We start from the raw sequence: 22,398 nt of genomic DNA on the forward strand, positions 1-22,398 counted from the left end.
GCATTGTTAGGCTGGACACATGACGTTTTTAATAATGCCCTTTTCTGATAAAAACTAGTTAATGTATTTTTATTTAACCTTTAGGCAAGTCAGTTAAGAACAAATTCTTATTTACAATGACGGCCAGTTAACAGTGGTTAACTGCCTTGTTCAGGGGCAGAACGACAGATTCTTGTCAGCTCAGGGATTCGATCTAGCAACCTTTTGGTTTCTGGCCCAACACCCAAACCACTAGGCTACCTGCCCCCCAGTTCATTGCATCTGCCATGGAGCCCAGTTTCACAATATTACCATATGTCCCAGCTGCTTGCAGTAGTTTTGGAGTAATCACGAATTAAACAGGCCATATTTTAGGGCATTTTTCAACCTGGCAGCTCCTATTACTTCGTTCTATTGTGCACCGTGGCACCAACTCTCCTTCTGAAAGTTCTATTCCCAGTTTATTGTTCTATGTCACAATGGCTGCTTTGTTATTGTTGTCAATGAGATCTGCCCACATTTCTGGTAGTTAAAATGTAAACAACAACAAAAAATTACTCATGGAACTTTGAGGTTGTCCCATTGTTTACTGTAGGGAAATATAGGTATGTCTGTCTTTCGCCAAATATCTTGCAATATGTATATTTTCATTTTTGTCAAGTCGGACACCATTTAAACATGAGAACCTCCTCTTTCTAATTATGTAAGGCAGCGTACTCCGCTGTCATCAAACACTAGCCCCGGAATACCTTTTGCCCTTGGAACGTTGAGCCTCTCCCTTTGTTTTCCTATGGAGAGGCATGCTGGTATATTTTGCCAAATATCTTGCAATGTGTATATTTTCATTATTTTTTCAAATCGTAAACCATTTTAATCAGGATAATCTCTTTCTAATTACATAAGGTTGGGCAGTATACTCTGCTGTCATCGATCGCTAGACCAGAAATAGTCAAAGTTGCAATTTTTTTCTTACTTCCTCATAATGCAGACATAAGCACACTTGGCACCATCGAGGTGAGGACGTTTACTTTCTACACAAGTTATTTTTCAGTTTCGTCCTAAGAGCAGATGGTAGTAGAAAAATAAAAAGGGATACATTTCTTTGTGCCTTTTAGGTGAAAAGGAATTCCAAGCATCACTCCGGTCAGAAGAGGCTCTGCGACCGTTCGATTCCATTCAATTGCTTTGGGCTCGTGCTAGTGTTCCAGCTTAGCCAACGTTCTTTTGCCATTTTAAAGCCTTGGGTGAATTTTGACTTGTTCTATTGTTCAGCCTACCATTATAGTCATGATACCAATATTTTGTTATATTAAACCAGATGTATGACCTTGAACCGATTTTATATAAAAAATTGAATAAAAAGGATGTTTTTTTACCTTTATTTAACTAGGCAAGTCAGTTAAGAACAAATTCTTATTTTCAATGACGGCCTAGGAACAGTGGGTTAACTGCCTGTTCAGGGGCAGAACGACAGATTTGTACCTTGTCAGCTCGGGGATTTGAACTTGCAACCTTCCGGTTACTAGTTCAACACTCTAACCACTAGGCTACCCTGGCACCCCATTTAGTAGCTAATGGCAGGCTGCAGTACCCCGGTCAGCCTTGGACTTGAGGTAAGGGGGCAGCACTGAGCTTGCAATGTCACTTCACGGAGTACCTCAAACTGCGCATTTTATGTCTTCATAGACAGGTTGGTTGTTGAAATACATCGTTATAGTTGTTGGTTGGCTAGCTTGCACATTTTTGCATAATGTGACATCAGTCAAAAAACCTCCAAACAAGATATGGTATCAAGAACAACATAAAACTATACATGTCATCCTCTCACGAATGATGCAATTCCCCCTTGGGCCAATCAGTGTAATTTTGTAAATAAGCCAGTGAGGGCCTACCGAGTGGTGCAGTGCAGTGACAGTGCATGTCAGAGCAAAAACCAAGCCATGAGGTCGAAGGAATTGTCAGTAGAGCTCTGAGACCGGATTGTGTCTAGGCACAGATCTGGGGAAGGGTACCAAAACATTTCTGCAGCATTGAAGGGCCCCAAGAACACAGTGGCCTGAATCATTCTTAAATGGAAGAAGTTTAGAACCACCAAGACTCTCACATGGAATAGCCTTAATTTCTCAGAACAAGAGTAGACTGACGAGTTTCAGAAGAAAGGTCTTTGTTTCTGGCCATGTTGAGCCTGTTATAATTAAGTCTGATTTGATAGAGCAGTCTGACTGAGCAGCAGCAGGCCCGTAATCATTCATTCAAACAGCACTTTCGTGCGTTTTGCCAGCAGCTCTTTCCAAGCACCGCGCTGTTTATAACTTCAAGCCTATCAGCCTAATGGCTGGTGTAACCAATGTGAAATGGCTAGCTAGTTAGCTGGGTGTGCGCTAATACTGTTTCAAACGTCACTCGCTTTTACATTTGGAGTAGTTATTCCCCACGGCTTTTGTGGAGCGATGGGTAACGATGCTTTGAGTGTGGCTGTTGTCGATGTGTTCCTGGTTCGAGCCCAGGTAGGGGCAAGGAGGGGGACGGAAGCTATACTGTTACACTGGCAATACTATAGTTCCTATAAGAACATCCAATAGTCAAAGGTATATGAAATACAAATGGTATAGAGAGAAATAGTCCTATAATTTCTATATTAACTACAACCTAATACCTCTTACCTTGGAATATTGAAGTCTCATGGTAAAAGGAACCACCAACTTTCATATGTTCTCATGTTCTGAGCAAGGAATTTAAACGTTAGCTTTTTTACATGGCACATATTTTACATGGCACACATTTTTACATGGCACATCATACTTTCTTCTCCAACACTTTGTTTTTGCATTATTTTAACCAAATTGAACATGTTTCATTATTTATTTGAGGCTAAATAGATTTTATTGATGTTTTATATTAAGTTAAAATAAGTGTTAATTCAGTATTGTTGTAATTGTCATTATTACAAATAAATAAATAAAAAAATTGGCCGATTTAATCGGTATCGGCTTTTTTGGTCCTCCAATAATCGGTATCGGCGTTGAAAAATCATAATTGGTCGACCTCTAGTCTACACCATATTTCTGATCAATTTGATGTTAACCTCTAGGTATGTGGGACGCCTGGCCAACATCCAGTGAGATTGCAGAGCGCCAAATTAAAATACAGAAATACTCATTATAATAATTCAGAAAAGATACAACTATTTTAGATAAGTTTAAAGATTAACTTCTTGTGAATCCAACCACGGTGTCAGATTTAAAAAATGCTTTACGGCGAAAGCATACCTTACGATTATTTGAGAACATAGCCCAGCAGACAAATCATTACAAACAGTAACCAGCCAAGTAGAAGAGTTACACAAGTCAGAAATGGAGTTAAAATGAATCACTTACCTTTGACGATCTTCATATGGTTGCACTCAGAAGACATTCATTTACTCAATAAATGTTCCTTTTGTTCGATAGTCTCTTTATATCCAAAAACCTCAGTTTTGTTTGCACATTTTCTTCATTAATCCACAGGCTCAAACGCAGTCACAACAGGCAGACAAAAAAATCCAACTAGTATCCGTTAAGTTTGTAGAAACATTTCAAACAATGTTCATAATCAATCTTCAGGTTGTTTTTAGCCTAAATAATCAATAATATTTCAACCGGACAATAACGTTGTCAATATAAAAGGTAAACAAGAAAGGCACTCTCAGTCGCGCCCATGAAAAAGCTCTGTGACACGGCAGGGTCCACTCATTCAGACTGCTCTTACTCCCTCATTTTTCAGAATACATCCCTGAAACAATTTATAAGACTGTTGATATCTAGTGGAAGGCATAGGAACTGCAATTTGAGTCCTAAGTCAATGGATACTGTAATGGCATTGAATAGAAACCTAAAAAAAAAAAAAATCCTACTTCATGAATCAATTATTCTCAGGTTTTCGCCTGCCAAATCAGTTTTGTTATACTCAGACACTATTTTAACAGTTTTGGAAACTTTAGAGTGTTTTCTATCATAATTTGCAAATAGATTCATTAAAAATCCTACATTGTGATTTTCAGGATTTTTTTTCTCATTTTGTCTGTCATAGTTGAAGTGTACCTATGATGAAAATTACAGGCATCTCTCATATTTTTAAGTGGGAGAACTTGCACAATTGGTGGCTGACTAAATATATTTTTGCCCCACTGTATGTGGTAGAGATAAACCATGGCCATTAGAGAGGAAAGGAATCTAGGAAAGGAGGCAGGGCATAACATTTACATTTTGGTCCACCAGCCACTGTGGCAGGTAGATTAAAAAAATCTACCGGCCATTCAGATGTTTTACTGGACAAAATTACACCAACAAAACACCAAAAAACGGATGAGCATGCTTTGTAATGTTTCTAAAACAAATATTTTACTAGTAAGAAATGTGATATTGTTTTAATTTGAGTCTTTTAACCAAAATATCACATATAAAACATTTTCACTTGCCCCTTTAAGGGTGGGAGGTTACCATGGTAACACGACAAGTCATTTTGTGCCTGTGAGATTGGGTTTGACCAGTAGAATAGTTGTCTTCTCTTCCCTAGCAATTGAAACTTAAACATATTGAAATAACCTAGCTTGTGAACAAAACAATACAAATGGCCAAGTAACGCGAGGAAAAGTCTCACTTCAGTAGACTTTTGTTTCAAGTAAATATAAGATTCGTTGTTCTTTGACTTTGTGCGATTTAATTTACCAGCTATGAAACAAAATGGCAGAAATACTTTGAAAACAACTACTGCAGCAATTATTTTACTATAAACGTGTTCATACTTGACTTTTTATTCACAAATGTGATTTAAATCCTTGCACTGTGGAGCCCTGACCACCCGTGAGGAAACCACGGGCCATTAGATGGCGATAGTATTGGTTTTAGTGACAGGCTAGTTTCAGTCTCAGGCTGCTGTGGGGTTGCAGCTGGGTGCATCTCACTTCCCCATGTAATCAGAGATTTTATCATTGCTAGGTAGTTTGTACGGTCACTGAAATATGTGTTTCTGCAGCTAACTATCAAATGTCTAGTCATCACTATTCAGACTTAGCAGTGATCTAGAAGTGTCGTAGTTTTGGCTAGAAGGTTCTGGCCTGGGTATAAGCATTTCATAGTTTCTTGTTTGTCAGCAAACATATCTGGTTACCTAGACGTTTTCTGGAGCCTGCCATATTTTTGGGGGGGTGGAGATTCTCATTCTGGTTTTGGTGACCTGACCCTTCCCAGCTGAATATCCTATTTCTGCAGGCAGTGTGGCTGGTCAATGTTGACACTGAGAAGTGTGTGTGTGTGAGAGTGACTGTCAGTCATTCTGGCCCATGGTGTATTTCGCTAAAGGCGAAAATACTTGCAGCACATGGTGTCTCAGACAGTTTCCACATCATCACACAAATAAATCACCCTTTGAACAGTTTGAGCCCACAACCCAAGACCTAAACACAACAGCAGCCCAAAGTACTAGACTACATAAAAGTAAGCATGCACCTGTTAAGAAATTGACTGTCAGAACTGTTAGAGCTCTTACAACCTCCATGGATTGATGAGGAATTTAAAAACTGTATGGTTGAAAGAGATGGGGCAAAAGGAGTGGCTAATAAGTCTGGGTGCACATCTGACTGGCTGACTTACTGCAAATTGAGACTTATGTGACAACTCAACAACAACAAAAAGAAGAAACTGTATTAAAGGTCGACCGATTAAACGGAATGGACGATTTAATTAGGGCCAATTTCAAGTTTTCCTAACAATCGGAAATCGGTATTTTTGGACGCCGATTTTCTTTTTTTAAAATTATTATTATTTTTTAATTATTATTATGGCAGAACGACAGATTTTTACCTTGTCAGCTCGGGGATTCAATCTTGCAACCTTACAGTTAACTAGTCCAACGCTCTAAACACCTGCCTTACATTGCACTCCACGAGGAGCCTGCCTGTTACGCAAATGCAGTAAGAAGCCACGGTAAGTTGCTAGCTAGCATTAAACTTCTCTTTAATAAACAATCAATCAATGAATCATAATCACTCGTTAACTACACATGGTTGAGGATATTACTAGTTTACCTAGTGTGTCCTGCGTTGCATATAATCGATGTGGTGTGCATTCGCGAAAAAGGACTGTCGTTGCTCCGTGTACCTAACCATAAACATCAATGCTTTTCTTCAAATCAATACACAAGTATATATTTTTAAACCTGCATATTTAGTTAATATTGCCTGCTAACGTGAATTTCTTTTAACTAGGGAAATGGTGTCACTTCTCTTGCAACAGAGTCAGGGTATATTCAGCAGTTTGGGCCACCTGTCTCGTTGCGAACTGTGTGAAGACTATTTCTTCCTAACAAAAGCAGCCAACTTTGCCAAACGGGGGATGATTTAACAAAAGCGCATTTGAGAAAAAAGCACAATCGTTGCACAACTGTACCTAACCATAAACATCAATGCCTTTCTTAACCTTTCTGATCTCCCCATCCCGGATCCGGGATCGTGAATACAGACTCAAGCTCATTACCATAACGCAACGTTAACTATTCATGAAAATCGCAAATGAAATGAAATAAATATGCTAGCTCTCAAGCTTAGCCTTTTGTTAACAACACTGTCATCTCAGATTTTCAAAATATGCTTCTCAACCATTGCAAAACAAGCATTTGTGTAACAGTATTGATGGCTAACGTAGCATTTAGCATTAGCATTCAGCTGGCAACATTTACACAAAAAAACAGAAAAGCATTCAAATAAAATCATTTACCTTTGAAGAACTTCAGATGTTTTCAATGAGGAGACTCTCAGATAGCAAATGTTCAGTTTTTCCTGAAAGATTATTTGTTTAGGACAAATCGCTCCGTTTTCTGCGTCACGTTTAGCTATGAAAAAAACCCTGTATCCAGGATTGTGTAAATCTATCAGCAAGCTCATTAGCATAACACAACGTTAACTATTCATGAAAATCGCAAATGAAATGAAATAAATATGCCATCTCTCAAGCTTAGCCTTTTGTAAACAACACTGTCATCTCAGATTTTCAAAATATGCTTCTCAACCATAGGAAAACAATAATTTGTGTAAAAGTAGCTAGCTAGCGTTAGCATTTAGCGTTAGCATTTAGCGTTAGCATTAGCGTTTGCATCCAGCACGCAACATTTCAACAAAAACATAAAAGCCTTCAAATAAAATAATTTACCTTTGAAGAACTTCTGATGTTTTCAATGAGGATACTCTCAGTTAGATAGCAGATGCTCAGTTTTTCCAAAAAGATTCTTTGTGTATTAGAAATAGCTCCGTTTTATACATCACATTTGGCTACCAAAAAAAATCTGAAAATTCAGTCCTCAAAACGCGAACTTTTTTCCAAATTAACTCCATAATATCGACTGAAAACATGGCAAACGTTGTTTAGAATCAATCATCAAGGTGTTTTTCACATATCTCTTCATTGATACATCGTTCTTGGACACATGGTTTCTCCCCTATATCAAATGGAAAAGTACGAGCAGCTGGCAATTGCTCACCGAATTCCACGCAGGACACCAGGCGGACACTTGGAAAATGTAGTCTCTTATGGTCAATCTTCCAATGATATGCCTACAAATACGTCACAATGCTGCTAAGACCTTGGGCGAACGACAGAAAGTGTAGGCTCATTCCTTGCGCAATCACAGCCATATAAGGAGACAATGGAAAACAGAGCTTCAGAAATTCTGCTAATTCCTGGTTGATGCATCATCTTGGTTTCTTCTGTAGAATGAGTTCTGGGGCACTTACAGACAAAATCTTTGCAGATTCTGAAACTTCAGAGTGTTTTCTTTCCAAAACTGTCAATATGCATAGTCGAGCATCTTTTCGTGACAAAATATCGCGCTTAAAACGGGAACGTTTTTTATCCAAAAATGAAATAGCGCCCCTAGAGATCTAACAGGTTAAAATCAATACACAGAAGTATATATTTTTAAACCTGCATATTTAGCTAAAATAAATCCAGGTTAGCAGGCAATATTAACCAGGTGAAATTGTGTCGCTACTCTTGTGTTCATTGCACCCAGAGTCAGGGTATATGCAACAGTTTGGGCCGCCTGGCTCGTTGCGAACTAATTTGCCATAATTTTATGACATAACATTGAAGGTTGTGCAAAGTAACAGCAATATTTAGACTTATGGATGCCACCCGTTAGATAAAATACGGAACGGTTCCGTATTTCACTGAAAGAATAAAAGTTTTGTGATGATGATAGTTTCCAGATTCGACCATATTAATGACCTAAGGCTCGTATTTCTGTGTGTTATTATGTTATAATTAAGTCTATATTTTGATAGAGCAGACTGACTGAGCGATGGTAGGCACCAGCAGGCTCGTAACCATTCATTCAAACAGCACTTTTGTGTGTTTTGCCAGCAGCTCTTCGCAATGCTTCAAGCATTGCGCTGTTTATGACTTCAAGCCTATCAACTCTCGAGATTAGGCTGGTGTAACCGATGTGAAATGGCTAGCTAGTTAGCGGGGTGCGCGAGTTTCAAACATCACTCGCTCTGAGATTTGGAGTAGTTGTTCCCCTTGCTCTGCATGGGTAACGCTGCTTCGAGGGTGGCTGTTGTCGATGTGTTCCTGGTTCGAGCCCAGGTAGGAGCGAGGAGAGGGACGGAAGCTATACTGTTACACTGGCAATACTAAAGTGCCTATAAGAACATCCAACAGTCAAAGGTATATGAAATACAAATGGTATAAAGAGAAATAGTCCTATAATTCCTATAATAACTACAACCTAAAACTTCTTACCTGGGAATATTGAAGACTCATGTTAAAAGGAACCACCAGCTTTCATATGTTCTCATGTTCTGAGCAAGGAACTTAAACGTTAGCTTTTTTACATGGCACATATTGCACTTTTACTTTCTTCTCAAACACTTTGTTTTTACATTATTTAAACCAAATTGAACATGTTTAATTATTTATTTGAGGCTAAATTGATTTGATTGATGTATTATATTAAGTTAAAATAAGTGTTCATTCAGTATTGTTGTAATTGTCATTATTACAAATAAATAAATACAACTCGTCCGATTAATCGGTATCTGCTTTTTTTGGTCCTTCAATAATCGGTATCGGCGTTGAAAAATCATAATCGGTCGACCTCTAAACTTGTATTATGAAGCCAAGATCAATGATATAAAGAATTATGGAAAAAATGTAGGATTACTTTTAAATGAAGTTATGGGCAGAAAGATAAATTCAACAACATCAGATGGAGTATTTATCACAATCATTTGATGTTGCCAATTATATTAATGATTACTTAATTGGCAAAGTGGGCAAACTTGAGCAGGAAATGCCAACAATGAACAGTGAGCCATTGTATTCATGCATAAAAAAAACAAATCATGAATGAAAAGCATTGCACGTTTTGAATTTTGTGAAGTTAGTGTGGGAGAGGTAGAAAAATAATTGTTAACGATCAATAATGACAAACCTGGCATTGACTACTTAGATGGAAAGATACTGAGGGTAGTAGTTGACTCTAGCCACTCCTATCTGTCATATCTTTAACCCTTGTTTGGGTCTGTAGGACCAATTGTCAGTGTTTACTAAACGAAATGATAAAAAAAATTAAACCTGAGACTCATTGGCCTTTGCTCATTTTCTGTGAAGAACATGTGCAATAACACATTTTCATTGAGTGCACACTGTGCACCCCGCTACACATTTATATTACATATGTGGTGTTTGGGTCCACTGGACCCGAGGGGAATAAGTGTGTCTTGGTGAAAACAAGTAAAAAATTAAACAAAGGTTTGCTATGTGCCTTCATTCTGTCTTCCTCCTCCCTGGGCCTGCTGTTTCAACATAGGCAGGGAGACAGACAGGTTCTTGGTGCTATCTCCTGCTTTTCACACACTCTTTACCTTTTGTAGTGTGTGAAACTACACAATGTCTTGCTGTAACCGGCACAATATTATTACAATAGATTATTTTGATACATTGCGGTGAAAAAATGTTTTTTTTTTTACACTCTACCCCAGCCAGGTGCCAATTGGGGGAGGGACACAACCAATAAATAGCTTTGCATGTGTGGCTCCTTACCACAATCAATCAGTATGGCAAAAATAATCTCTGCTCAGAGGGAGAGAAGCTAGTGTGGAAGGAGTGTCTTCCACTTTGGAAGATGAAGAGCTCAGGCCTGTTCCATGTATTCAACCACTATCAATTGCTCTAAGTTTGACACATTCCCAGTGTCCTACGTGCCAAATAAAGGCAAAAATGTGGTACTCATGAGTACGCTACATAGGGATGGGAGAATCTGTGGCCAGGAACATCAAAAACCAGAAATCATAATGGATCACAATGCCACAAAAGGAGGGGTGGACAATTTAGACAAGCTGGTGACTGACTACAACTGCAAAAGAAGAACCCTACGTTCTTGGATCTCGGCATGCAACGCGCTTGTCATCTGGATGGCATTGAACCCAGATTGGGACAGAAAGAAGCTGCAGAGGAGACAGCTCTTTCTCAAGGATCTGGGCAAGGTATTATTAAGACCTCTAATCCCGAGGAGGCAACATATCCCAAGGACCCCAGCTTCTGCAGCCATGGTGAGGAGGATTCAGGAGGATGCTGGCTCCCCATCCGCTCGATCCACAGAACCAAGAACTCCAATACCAGAAGTATGTGTGTGTGTGTGTGTGTGTGACTCTCCTACCTTGGTGTACTAAACTCAGCAAAAAAAGATGTGGCCAGGGCAATAAATTGCAATGTCCGTACTGTGAGACGCCTAAGACAGCGCTAAAGGGAGACAGGACGGACAGCTGATCGTCCTCGCAGTGGCAGACCACGTATAACAACACCTGCACAGAATTGGTACATCCGAACATCACACCTGCGGGACAGGTACAGGATGGCAACAACAACTGCCCGGGTTACACCAGGAACCCGGGCAGTTGAGGATCCCTCCATCAGTGTTCAGACTGTCCGCAATAGGCTGAGAGAGGCTGGACTGAGGGCTTGTTGGCCTGTTGTCTGGTGAGGACCTGCCTTACATCACCTGCAACAACGTCACCTATGGGCACGAACTCCGCGTCGCTGGACCAGAGAGGACTGTCAAAAAGTGCTCTTCACTGATGAGTTGCGGTTTTGTCTCACCAGGTTTGATGGTCGGATTCGCGTTTATCGTCGAAGGAATGCGCGTTACACCAAGGCCTGTACTCTGTAGCGGGGTCGATTTGGAGGTAGAGGGTCCGTCATGGTCTGGGGCAGTGTGTCACAGCATCATCAGACTGAGCTTGTTGTTGAATAATTTTGCACGCCCAATTTTTCAGTTTTTGATTTGTTAAAAACGTTTGAAATATCCAATAAATGTCGTTCCACTTCATGATTGTGTCCCACTTGTTGTTGATTCTTCACAAAAAAATACAGTTTTATATCTTTTATGTTTGAAGCCTGAAATGTGGCAAAAGGTCGCAAAGTTCAAGGGGGCCGAATACTTTCGCAAGGCACTGTATATAAGCTTGCTGTCAGCTCTTAGCAAACTGTTGGAAAGAATGGTGTTTCACCAAATACAATGCTATTTCTCAACATGTGCACTGACACAATTGACTGATGATTGGTTGAAAGAAATGGATAATAAGATTGTGGGAGCTGTACTGTTAGATTTCAGTGCAGCATTTGATATTATTGACCAAAACCTGTTGTTGAGAAAACAATGATGTTATGGCTTTTCAACCTCTGCCATATCTTGGCTTCAGAGATGTTGATCTAATAGAACTCAGAGGGTTTTCTTTAATGGAAGCGTTTCTAATTTCAAACATGTAAAGTGTGGTGTACTGCAGGGCAGTTCTCTAGGCCCTCTACTCTTTTCTATTTTTTACCAAGGACATGCCACTGGCATTAAACAAAACGTGTGTCCATGTATGTTGATGATTCAACCATATACGCATCAGCAACCACTGCTAATGAAGTCAATTAAACTCTTAAAGAGTTGCAGTCTGGTTTGGAATGGGTGGCCAGTAATAAACTGGTCCTGAACATCTCTAAAACTAAGCGCATTGTATTTGGTACAAATAATTCCTTAAGTGCTATACCTCAGCTGAATCTGGTAATGAATGGTGTGGCTGTTGAACAAGTTGAGGAGACTAAATTACTTGGCGTTTAGCTTTTCACAGTCCCCAAATCCAAAACAAATTCCAGAAAGTGTACAGTATTATATAGAGCCATTATTGCATGGAACTCTCTTCCATCTCATATTGTTTTTAATGAACAGCACACCTGGTTTAAAAAAAACTGATAAAGCAACACCTCACAGCACAACGCCTCTCCCCTATTTGACCTACATAGTTTGTATGTATTGATATGTAGACTACGTGTGCCTCTTTTACATACATTTTTTAAATTGATGAAGTTCTGTCCTTGAGCTGTTCTTGTCTATTTAATGTTCTGTATTATGTTATGGTTTGTGTGGACCCCAGGAAGAGTAGCTGCTGCTTTTGCAACAGCTAATGGGGATCCTAATAAAATACCTAACACTACCACAGACCGACTATGCCATACACTGCTACAGCATAACTAACCTTCACTGTCACTCTTTCCCTCTCTCCCTCTCCTACATCTGTAGTTGGTGAAGCAAGAGGGCACAGGGACAGAGCTGCCTATGACGGGGGACAAGGTGTTTGTTCACTATGTTGGCACGCTGCTGGATGGAACCCCATTTGACTCCAGTCGCGAACGAGGAGAGAAGTTCTCCTTCGAGCTGGGCAAAGGTGTGTGTGTGTGTGTGTGTGTGTGTGTGTGTACTGTACTTGTCTCTCTCTTTCTCTATCTCTACCTCTGTGTGTGTGTGTACTGTACGTGTCTCTCTCTTGTGTTGTGTGTTGAAGTACACGCCAGGTGATCAAAACATTTGACGTGTGTGTGTAGGTCAGGTAATCAAGGCGTGGGACCTGGGAGTGGCTACTATGAAAGTAGGAGAGATTAGCCAGCTGATCTGTAAACCAGAGTACGCCTATGGCACCGCCGGCAGCCCCCCGAAGATACCCCCCAATGCTACTCTTGTCTTCCAGGTAACCTTCTGTCTGTCTGTGAGGGATTAAGTCTGTTTTAGGTAAACATTCTGTGTCAACATTGACGTGTGTGACTGGGTGCTTAAATGGGGGTTTTGTGTGTGTGTGTGTGTGTGTTAGGTGGAGCTGTTTGAGTTTCGAGGGGAGGACATCACTGAGGGAGAGGATGGAGGAATTATCCGTCGCATCATCACTAAGGGAGCGGGATACTCCAAACCTAATGAAGGAGCTGCCGTAGAAGGTACACACACAAACATATCATCATCAAAAAGGAACAGGGATATTCCAAACTAAGACCTACTGTACAGGCTACAATCGCTCACACCTTTCTCGGTCTCTTTCCCCTGCAGTGTGCGTGGAGGGCAGCTGTGAGGGCAAGGTCTTTGACCAGAGGGAGCTGAAGTTTGAGTTGGGAGATGGAAAGAGTCTGGGTCTGCCAAGTGGGGTGGAGAAAGCCCTGACCGCCATGGAACAGGGAGAGGAGTCACTCTTCATCATCAAACCCAAGTAATATACACACATACATTATAAACCTAGTCTACATACAATGTTGTTATTTTGAGAAATATACACTGCTCAAAAAAATTAAGGGAAACTAAAAAAACACATCCTAGATCTGAATGAATGAAATATTCTTATTAAATACTTTTTTCTTTACATAGTTGAATGTGCTGACAACAAAATCACACAAAAATGATCAATGGAAATCAAATTTATCAACCCATGGAGGTCTGGAGTTGGAGTCACACTCAAAATTAAAGTGGATAACCACACTACAGGCTGATCCAACTTTGATTTAATCATCAAATCAAATCAAATTTATTTATATAGCCCTTCGTACATCAGCTGATATCTCAAAGTGCTGTACAGAAACCCAGCCTAAAACCCCAAACAGCAAGCAATGCAGGTGTAGAAGCACGGTGGCTAGGAAAAACTCCCTAGAACCAGGCTATGTGGGGTGGCCAGTCCTCTTCTGGCTGTGCAGGGTGGAGATTATAACATAACATGGCCAAGATGTTCAAATGTTCATAAATGACCAGCATGGTCAAATAATAATAAGGAAGAACAGTTGAAACTGGAGCAGCAGCACAGCCAGGTGGACTGGGGACAGCAAGGAGTCATGTCAGGTAGTAATGTAATGTCCTTAAAACAAGTCAAAATGAAGCTCAGTAGTGTGTGTGGCCTCCACGTGCCTGTATGACCTCCCTACAACGCCTGGGCATGCTCCTGATGAGGTGGCGGATGGTCCCCTGAGGGATCTCCTCCCAGACCTGGACTAAAGCATCCGCCAACTCCTGGACAGTCTGTGGTGCAACGTAGCGTTGGTGGATGGAGCGAGACATGATGTCCCAGATGTGCTCAATTGGATTCAGGTCTGGGGAACGGGCGGGCCAGTCCATGGCATCAATGCCTTCCTCTTGCAGGAACTGCTGACACACTCCAGCCACATGAGGTCTAGCATTGTCTTGCATTAGGAGGAACCCAGGGCCAACCACACCAGCATATGGTCTCACAAGGGGTCTGAGGATCTCATCTCGGTACCTAATGGCAGTCAGGCTACCTCTGGCGAGCACATGGAGGGCTGTGGGGCCCCCCAAAGAAATACCACCCCACACCATGACTGACCCACCACCAAACCGGTCATGCTGGAGGATGTTGCAGGCAGCAGAAAGTTCTCCACCAGTCCAGAAAGACTCTGTCACGTCTGTCACGTGCTCAGTGTGAACCTGCTTTCATCTGTGAAGAGCATATGGCGCCAGTGGCGAATTTGCCAATCTTGGTGTTCTCTGGCAAATGCCAAACGTCCTGCACGGTGTTGGGCTGTAAGCACAACCTACACCTGTGGACGTTGGGCCCTCATACCATCCTCATGGAGACTGTTTCTGACCTTTTGAGCAGACTCATGCACATTTGTGGCCTGCTGGAGGTCATTTTGCAGGGCTCTGGCAGTGCTCCTCCTGCTCCTCCTTGCACAAAGGTGGAGGTAGCGGTCCTGCTGCTGGGTTGTTGCCCTCCTACGGCCTCCTCCACGTCTCCTGATGTACTGGCCTGTCTCCTGGTAGCGCCTCCATGCTCTGGACACTACGCTGACAGACACAGCAAACCTTCTTGCCACAGCTCGCATTGATGTGCCATCCTAGATGAGCTGCACTACCTGAGCCACTTGTGTGGGTTGTAGACTCCGTCTCATGCTACCACTAGAGTGAAAGCACCGCCAGCATTCAAAAGTGACCAAAACATCAGCCAGGAAGCATAGGAACTGAGAAGTGGTCTGTGGTCACCACCTGCAGAACCACTCCTTTATTGGGGGTGTCTTGCTAATTGCCTATAATTTCCACCTGTTGTCTATTCCATTTGCACAACAGCATGTGAAATGTATTGTCAATCAGTGTTGCTTCCTAAGTGGCCAGTATGATTTCACAGAAGTGTGATTGACTTGGAGTTGCATTGTGTTGTTTAAGTGTTCCCTTAATTTTTTTTGAGCAGTGTATACCCAGAGAACACACCATTATATTGGCTGAGTTGTGTGGCTGTGTATGTATGGATATCTAATTGTAGTGTGTGTCGATATGAATTTCTAAGTGTGTGTGTGTGTGTTAAGGTATGGCTATGGAAACATAGGAAGCAGCAAGTACAGTATTCCTGGTGGAGCCACTCTGCAGTACAAACTCAAACTGACCACCTTCGAGAAGGTATGACCCCTCACCCTTTAGCAATATCAACCAGAGAGCCCTGTCCAGGGACATGCCTTAGGCATTTTATTCATGACATTTCCAAACTGTTTACCTACTAAGTGTACCCCAGATGAGTCTGGTGTTTTGAGAGGTGATTTGCTGGCTGACTGAAGCATTTCCTGTTCCCCAGGCTAAGGAATCCTGGGAGATGAACTCAGCAGAGAAACTGGAGCAGAGCGTCATCATTAAGGAGAAAGGAACACAGTACTTCAAGGTTTAGATTTGTCATTTAGCAGATCCAGAGAGACATACAGGAGCAATTAGGATTAAGTACCTTGCTCAAGGGCACATCGACAGGTTCTTAACCGCTAGGCTACCTGTGTGTGGGTGGAGGGAAGTAGCTTCAAGCAGCAGTGCAGTATAACTAGCCAGGTCACCCGTGATACAAGTCAGTATTAGACATCCAGCCTTGTCTGGGGATGTCGGGAGATGATGTGGAAACGCGCTGTTGCCTTTAAATAAGTTACATTTTTGCTAGGGCGGTGGGGTTGGTGGATGGGTTTAATCGTCTGCCTCTGGTGCAAAAGGTTGCATGTTTGAAACCAGCAGCGATGGAAAGTTGTTTTTTAGATTTTTGTTTTAAGCCTATCCCAAACCTTAACCCTTACCGTAGCCATTTGCAGTTAATGCCTAACTTTTAAGATTTCGGAGATAACCTGAAACACTTTGACATTTGATGTTTGAGAAACCTGGATGAATGTATAATTCTGAGGTGAGACTGTGTAAGCTTGTTTAGTATAATGTGTGTGTGTGTGTGTGTGTGTGTGTGTGTGTGTGTGTGTGTGTGTGTGTGTGTGTAGGAAGGGAAGCATCGCCAAGCGTCTGTCCAGTATAAGAGGATTGTGTCATGGCTGGAGAATGAATCAAGTTTGCCTGAGGGGGAGGACCAGAAAGCTAAAGCCTTGCGATTGGCTGCTCACCTCAACCTGGCCATGTGCTTCATCAAGCTTCAGGAACCAAGCTCTGCCTTCGACAACTGTGACAAGGTACACACAGACTCGATTAGGAGACACACACACCTGACCTGACTTTATCTGAACATATCTGACTTCCTAAATATTCCACACCAAACCTATTCCCCCACTTACTTTTGGTTTCTGCTCTCTCTCGCTTGTGTGCGAAGGCCCTGGAGCTAGACGAATCCAATGAAAAGGCTCTATTCCGGAGGGGGGAGGCGCTGTTTGCCATGAAGGAGTTTGATAGGGCGAGAGCAGACTTCCAGCGCGTCACCCAGCTTTATCCTAGCAACAAGGCCGCCAAGAGCCAGGTACTGTACTAGAATGGTCTTTATGTGCCCCGTCTAAACTTCCCTCTCCTCTCATCTGGATGTCCATCTCTGCTTGCTCTTTGTCTGATCCGGGGCTCTCTGTCTGCCTTCCCAGGTGGCTCTGTGCCAGAAACAGATTAAGGAGCAGCATGAGAAGGACAAGAGGCTCTACGCCAACATGTTCCAGAAGTTCGCAGAGAGGGACGCCAAGGTGAGTCAAACAGCCAACACACTACACATTTCCTGTAGCCACGCTACACTTCCCCTAGCTCCTACAGATTAAACTCTTCCCCTAGCCCCAAGGTGAGTTGAGATTGAATACTGGAGAGACATCAGAACAGATTAACCCACACTTAGCATCATATAAGAAAGCGTTCCACAGGGATGCTGGCCCATGTTGACTCCAATGCTTCCCACAGTTGTCAAGTTAGCTGGATGTCCTTTTGGGTGGTGGACCATTCTTGATACACACAGGAAACTGTTGCGTGTGAAAAACCCAGCAGCATTGCAGTTCTTGACACACTCAAACCAGTGTGCCTGGCAGCTACTGCCATACCCTTTTCAAAGGCACTTAAGTCTTTTGTCTGGCCCATTGACACTCTGAATGGCACACATATACACATTCCATGTCTCAACTGTCTCAAGGCTTAAAAATCCTTCCTTAACCTGTCTCCTTCCCTAAATCTACACTGAAGTGGATTTAACAAGTGACATCAATAAGGGATCATAGCTTTCACCTGGGTGACCTATGTTATGGAAAGAGGATGTTCTTAATGTTTTGTATACTCAGTGTAAATTACTGTTTTAATGTCTCTCTCTTTGTTTCTGCTGTGATGAACAGAAGGAGGCTGACAAGGGGACGGAGAACGTAGGTGGGATGGATGTAGAGGAGAGTGGAGGACAGGAGTGATGACTACTGGAGAAAGAAGTCAGACTGTGTCATGAAGACTTTTAAAACTTCAGACATTTGTGTTTATAAAGAGAGAATGTGTTTGTGATAAGTGTGTGTGTGTCCATGGCTCAATTGTATCCCCTGTGTGAGTGTGTGTGTGTGTGTGTGTCTGCGTGCTATCGTCATGGCAGCTAGCTGGCTGGGTGGGCCTTCTGTAGCTGACTGCACTCAGGAGGTGTGGCTAAAAGGAGTGCCCCCCATCCCTCTGGTTAGCAGGCTGTCCCCCCCCCCCCCTTTACTCATAGAGGTCTTTGCTTAATGGAGTTGGAAGCCCAGTACTGGGTGTGCGTATTTGTGTGTGTGTGTGTGTGTGTGTGTGTGTGTAAACCCCCCTTTCACCCAGCAAGGGCTAATCCCCAAATCCCCTTCACTTCTCACCACCTTCCAGGGCCAACTGATCAACTCCTGGGGACTGCTTCGTGTGTATGTGTGACTGCGTGTCCGCACATACACATGCGTGTCCGCACATACACATGTGTGACAGTAGCAGCTCCCTCTCTAGCAGCAGTCATGCTAACTAAACGTTTGCTCTCTGCTTCTCAAACGCACTGTATGTTCTTACTCTGGGTTTATGATTTCTCTTAATTGTTCTTCATGGGATGATGATTTACTTCACACCTAGAAGGGTGTGTGTGAAGCAGCTTAAGCCGCTTATTCTGGTCAGACTGAACCAGTATCAAGCTCAGTCACATTACATATATAGTCTTACTGTAGTCTGTCTGCATTCCAAATGACACTCTATACCTTGTAGATCAGGGTTTCCCAAACGCGATCCTGGGGCCCCCAATGGTTGCACGTTTAGATTTTCCCCCAACACTACACAGCTGATTCAAAGAATCAAAGCTGGATGATAAGTTGGTTAATTGAATTATCTGTGTAGTGCTAGGGCGGGGGGCGGGGGACCGAGTTTGGGAAATCCTGTTGTAGATGACTCAATATGCCCTACTTTTTGACCAATGGTCAGAGTTGGCTACTAAAGTAGTGCACTATATAGGTAATTGGTGTCATTTGAGATGCAGACTTACTGTAATCTTATTCTTGCATACAGCATCTCCAGCAGACCTGGCTCTAGGTTCAGCTAAACAAGGTCCTGTGAAGCAGAGCAGCTAGGGAGTGAGATTGGTCAGGGTTTGGGGTGTCAACTGCATGCTGGTTGGTTGGGGGAGGTCTATCTGATTGGAGCATAACGATTGGTTCTCAGACTGAAGGCTCTAATGACTAATAAACAGAAATTACTCAAACTCTGGTCTGTCTCCTCATTTTTTGTACTTCGGTCACTATCTTTTGACCAATCAATTTTGTAGTATACAGTGGAAACAATAAAAGTAGTTTTTACAAGATTCAAATGCAAACTAATTGGGTGAACCAAAAGCAATTCTCCCATATAAGAGCCATATAAATCAGTATACGTGGCCAATACAGAGCTCAAACCTACCACCCTCTTCTGTAAACCAGCTATCTGAACCAGATCTGGATCGACATTATCCTAGATCAGACCAGAGTTGTTGAAGTTATTGTTCTGTTAACTGTGGATATGAACCCACCACAAACAGGAACTAGGCTAACTCCGTTCACTAGACATTTGTGTTCAGTTGGTGGTGGGTCAGTAGTACTGACCATCAGCTGAACCTGTCTCTCCTTTCACCTGCATGGCTGCTTAGGTGGCCATGACATTATCAGGTGGCTCTACTTCCTGTTTCCTTCACATACAACTGTGTCCTGGTTTCCATCTCATTGAATAGGTAAACATGCTCAGGTCACATGCTGTGGCTGGAGATAAAGGAGGGAAAACCAGCCCGGTGAAAGCAACATGATGGATGCGTAGCTTATATCAGATTTTTGCTTTCACCTGTAGTTCTTTGCTGTCAATGTAAAAGAGGACAGGTTCCTACGGAATGAATTCAATATTGTAGCTACTTCAGTTACGGATTTTATTTTCTATATGCTCTTATAACCTTGTATACGAAGACTTCTGTATGAAGACTTAAAGACGGCCGATCCAAGGCTTGAACGTTAGATTTCTCTCCCCATTGCAGGGTCACTGCTGGGTAACACACACATTGGGTTACTGGGCGCCAAGGCAGGGCCATCCGCAGTGTCATCTTACAGACACTGACTCTTCTGATGAACACAGGCTGTCACACACTCTGACATAAGCTATTCAATCCCTAGCGATAGAGCTGCCAGCATAGTTTGACTATGACAACAAAACACTGAACAGGACCCGGTGTGATGCTTCCGGATACATTAACTTGACCATACAATAACTTCTCCACTGGCAGTGGTCTAAAAAATACCAAATGGTAATACTTGAGTAAAGATACCTTAATAGAAAGACTCAACTGAAAGTCACCCAGTAAAATACTAAGTAAAAGTAAATGTAATTGCAAAAATATACCTAAGTATCAAAGTATAAGTCATGTCAAAGTGCTTATATTAAACAAACCAGACAGCACAATTGTCTTTTGTGTTTTAAATTATTTTTTTTACAGCTAGCCAGGGGCACACTCCAACACTCAGACATCATTTACAAATGAAGCATTTGACTTTAATGAGTCCGCCAGATCAGATCAGTAGGGATGCCCAGGGATGTTCTCTTAATAAGTGCGTGAATTTCTGTGAGCAAGACTTTTAAACAGGTCAACATTCACAGGACCAGACGGACTACCAGGATGTGTACTCAGAGCATGCACAGACCAACTGGCAAGTGTCTTCACTGACATTTTCAACCTGTCCCTGACCAAGTCTGCAATGCTTACATGTTTCAAGCAGACCCCCATAGTCCCTGTGCCCAAAAAAGCGAAGGTAACCTGTCTAAATGACTACCGCCGTGTAGCACTCACGTCAGTAGCCATGAAGTGCTTTGAAAGGCTGGTCATGGCTCACATCAACACCATCATCCCAGAAACCCTAGACCCACTCCAAGTCGCATACCGTACCAACAGATCCACAGATGAAGCAATCTCAATTGCACTCCACACTGCCCTTTCCCATCTGGACCAAAGGAATACCTATATGAGAATTTTGTTTATTGACTACAGCCCAGCATTCACCATAGTGCCCACAAAGCTCATCACTATGCCAAGGACCCTGGGACTAAACACCTACCTCTGCAACTGGATCATGGACTTCCTGACGGGCCACCCTCAGGTGGTAAAGGTAGGCAACAACACATCTGCCATGCTGATCCTCAACACGGGGGCCCCTCAGGGGTGCATGCTTAGTCCCCTCCTGTTCTCCCTATTCACCCACGACTGCATGGCCAAGCATGACTCCAACACCATCATTAAGTTTGCTGACAACACAGTGGTAGGCCTGATCACCGACAGCGATGAGACAGCTTATAGGGAGGACGTCAGAGACCTGGCAATGTGGTGCCAGGACAACAACCTCTCCTTCAACGTGAGCAAGACAAAGGAGATGATCGTGGACTACAGGAAAAGAAGGGCCGAACACGCCCCCATTCACCACGATGGGGCTGTAGTTGAGCGGTTCAAGAGTTTCAAGATCCTTCGTGTCCACATCACCTACGAACTATCATGGCACGACAATGCCTTTTCCCCCTCAGAAGACTGAAAAGAGGCCTCCCGGTTGGCGCAGTGGTCTAAGGCACTGCATCGCAGTCCTAGCTGTGCCACCAGACATTCTGGGTTTGAGCCCAGGCTCTGTCGCAGCCTGAGCTCTGTTTACTTACCCTACATTACTCATCTAATATGTATATACATACTGTTGGGTATACCATCTACTGCATCTTGCCATCTTGATGTAATTAAATGTATCACTAGCCACTTTAAACAATGCCACTTTATATAATGTTCTCATACCCTGCATTACTCATCTCATATGAATATACTGTACGCTATACCATCTACTGCATCATGCCATCTTGATGTAATGTATCACTAGCCACTTTAAACCATGCTGTTTAATATTGTAATGAAACACCAGTTAGCAGGTCTCGAACCCTCGACCTTTTAGCCCGAGGTCCGGCGCGCTATCGACTGTGCCTGAAAAAGCATGCTCGTGAGGCAGAGTCGATTTCCGCGTTTATAAACCCAGGGTCGTTACAATATGTTTTCATACCCTACATTACTAATCTCATATGTATATACTGTACTCTATACCATCTACTGCATCTTGCCTATGCCGTTCGGCCATCACTCATTTATATATTTGTATGTACATATTCGTATTAATGCCTTTACACAAGGTAGTTGTGAAATTGTTAGGTTATATTACTTGTTAGATATTACTGCATGGTCGGAACTAGAAGCACAAGCATTTCGCTACACTTGTATTAAGACCTGCTAACCATGTGTATGTGACAAATACATTTGATTTTGTGTAGGCCTAATAACAATCGCAGAATACCATTACAATAAACGTAGGTGTTTGGATGAATGTGCGCGGGTTGCCTTAA

The 22,398-nt window shown here is 42.4% G+C and overlaps 1 protein-coding gene across 1 annotated transcript in view; it reads left to right on the top strand.

Moving 5' to 3' along the window:
* fkbp4 (FKBP prolyl isomerase 4) overlaps positions 1-19,219 on the top strand; it is a 20,363-nt gene extending 1,144 nt beyond the window's left edge. Inside the window, exons 2-11 of the mRNA XM_021572140.2 lie at positions 12,580-12,724; positions 12,882-13,024; positions 13,145-13,265; positions 13,375-13,531; positions 15,627-15,717; positions 15,890-15,973; positions 16,560-16,745; positions 16,883-17,026; positions 17,142-17,237; positions 17,868-19,219. Coding sequence (XP_021427815.1) covers positions 12,580-12,724; positions 12,882-13,024; positions 13,145-13,265; positions 13,375-13,531; positions 15,627-15,717; positions 15,890-15,973; positions 16,560-16,745; positions 16,883-17,026; positions 17,142-17,237; positions 17,868-17,936 — 1,236 coding nt within the window. The 3' untranslated portion in view covers positions 17,937-19,219. The remainder of the gene's footprint in view (positions 1-12,579; positions 12,725-12,881; positions 13,025-13,144; positions 13,266-13,374; positions 13,532-15,626; positions 15,718-15,889; positions 15,974-16,559; positions 16,746-16,882; positions 17,027-17,141; positions 17,238-17,867) is intronic.
* Positions 19,220-22,398: the final 3,179 nt, after the last annotated feature.

The sequence above is a fragment of the Oncorhynchus mykiss genome, chromosome 2 (genome assembly GCF_057628025.1).
Source record: "Oncorhynchus mykiss isolate SJ-2025 chromosome 2, ASM5762802v1, whole genome shotgun sequence".
NCBI classification, from domain to species: Eukaryota; Metazoa; Chordata; class Actinopteri; order Salmoniformes; family Salmonidae; genus Oncorhynchus; species Oncorhynchus mykiss.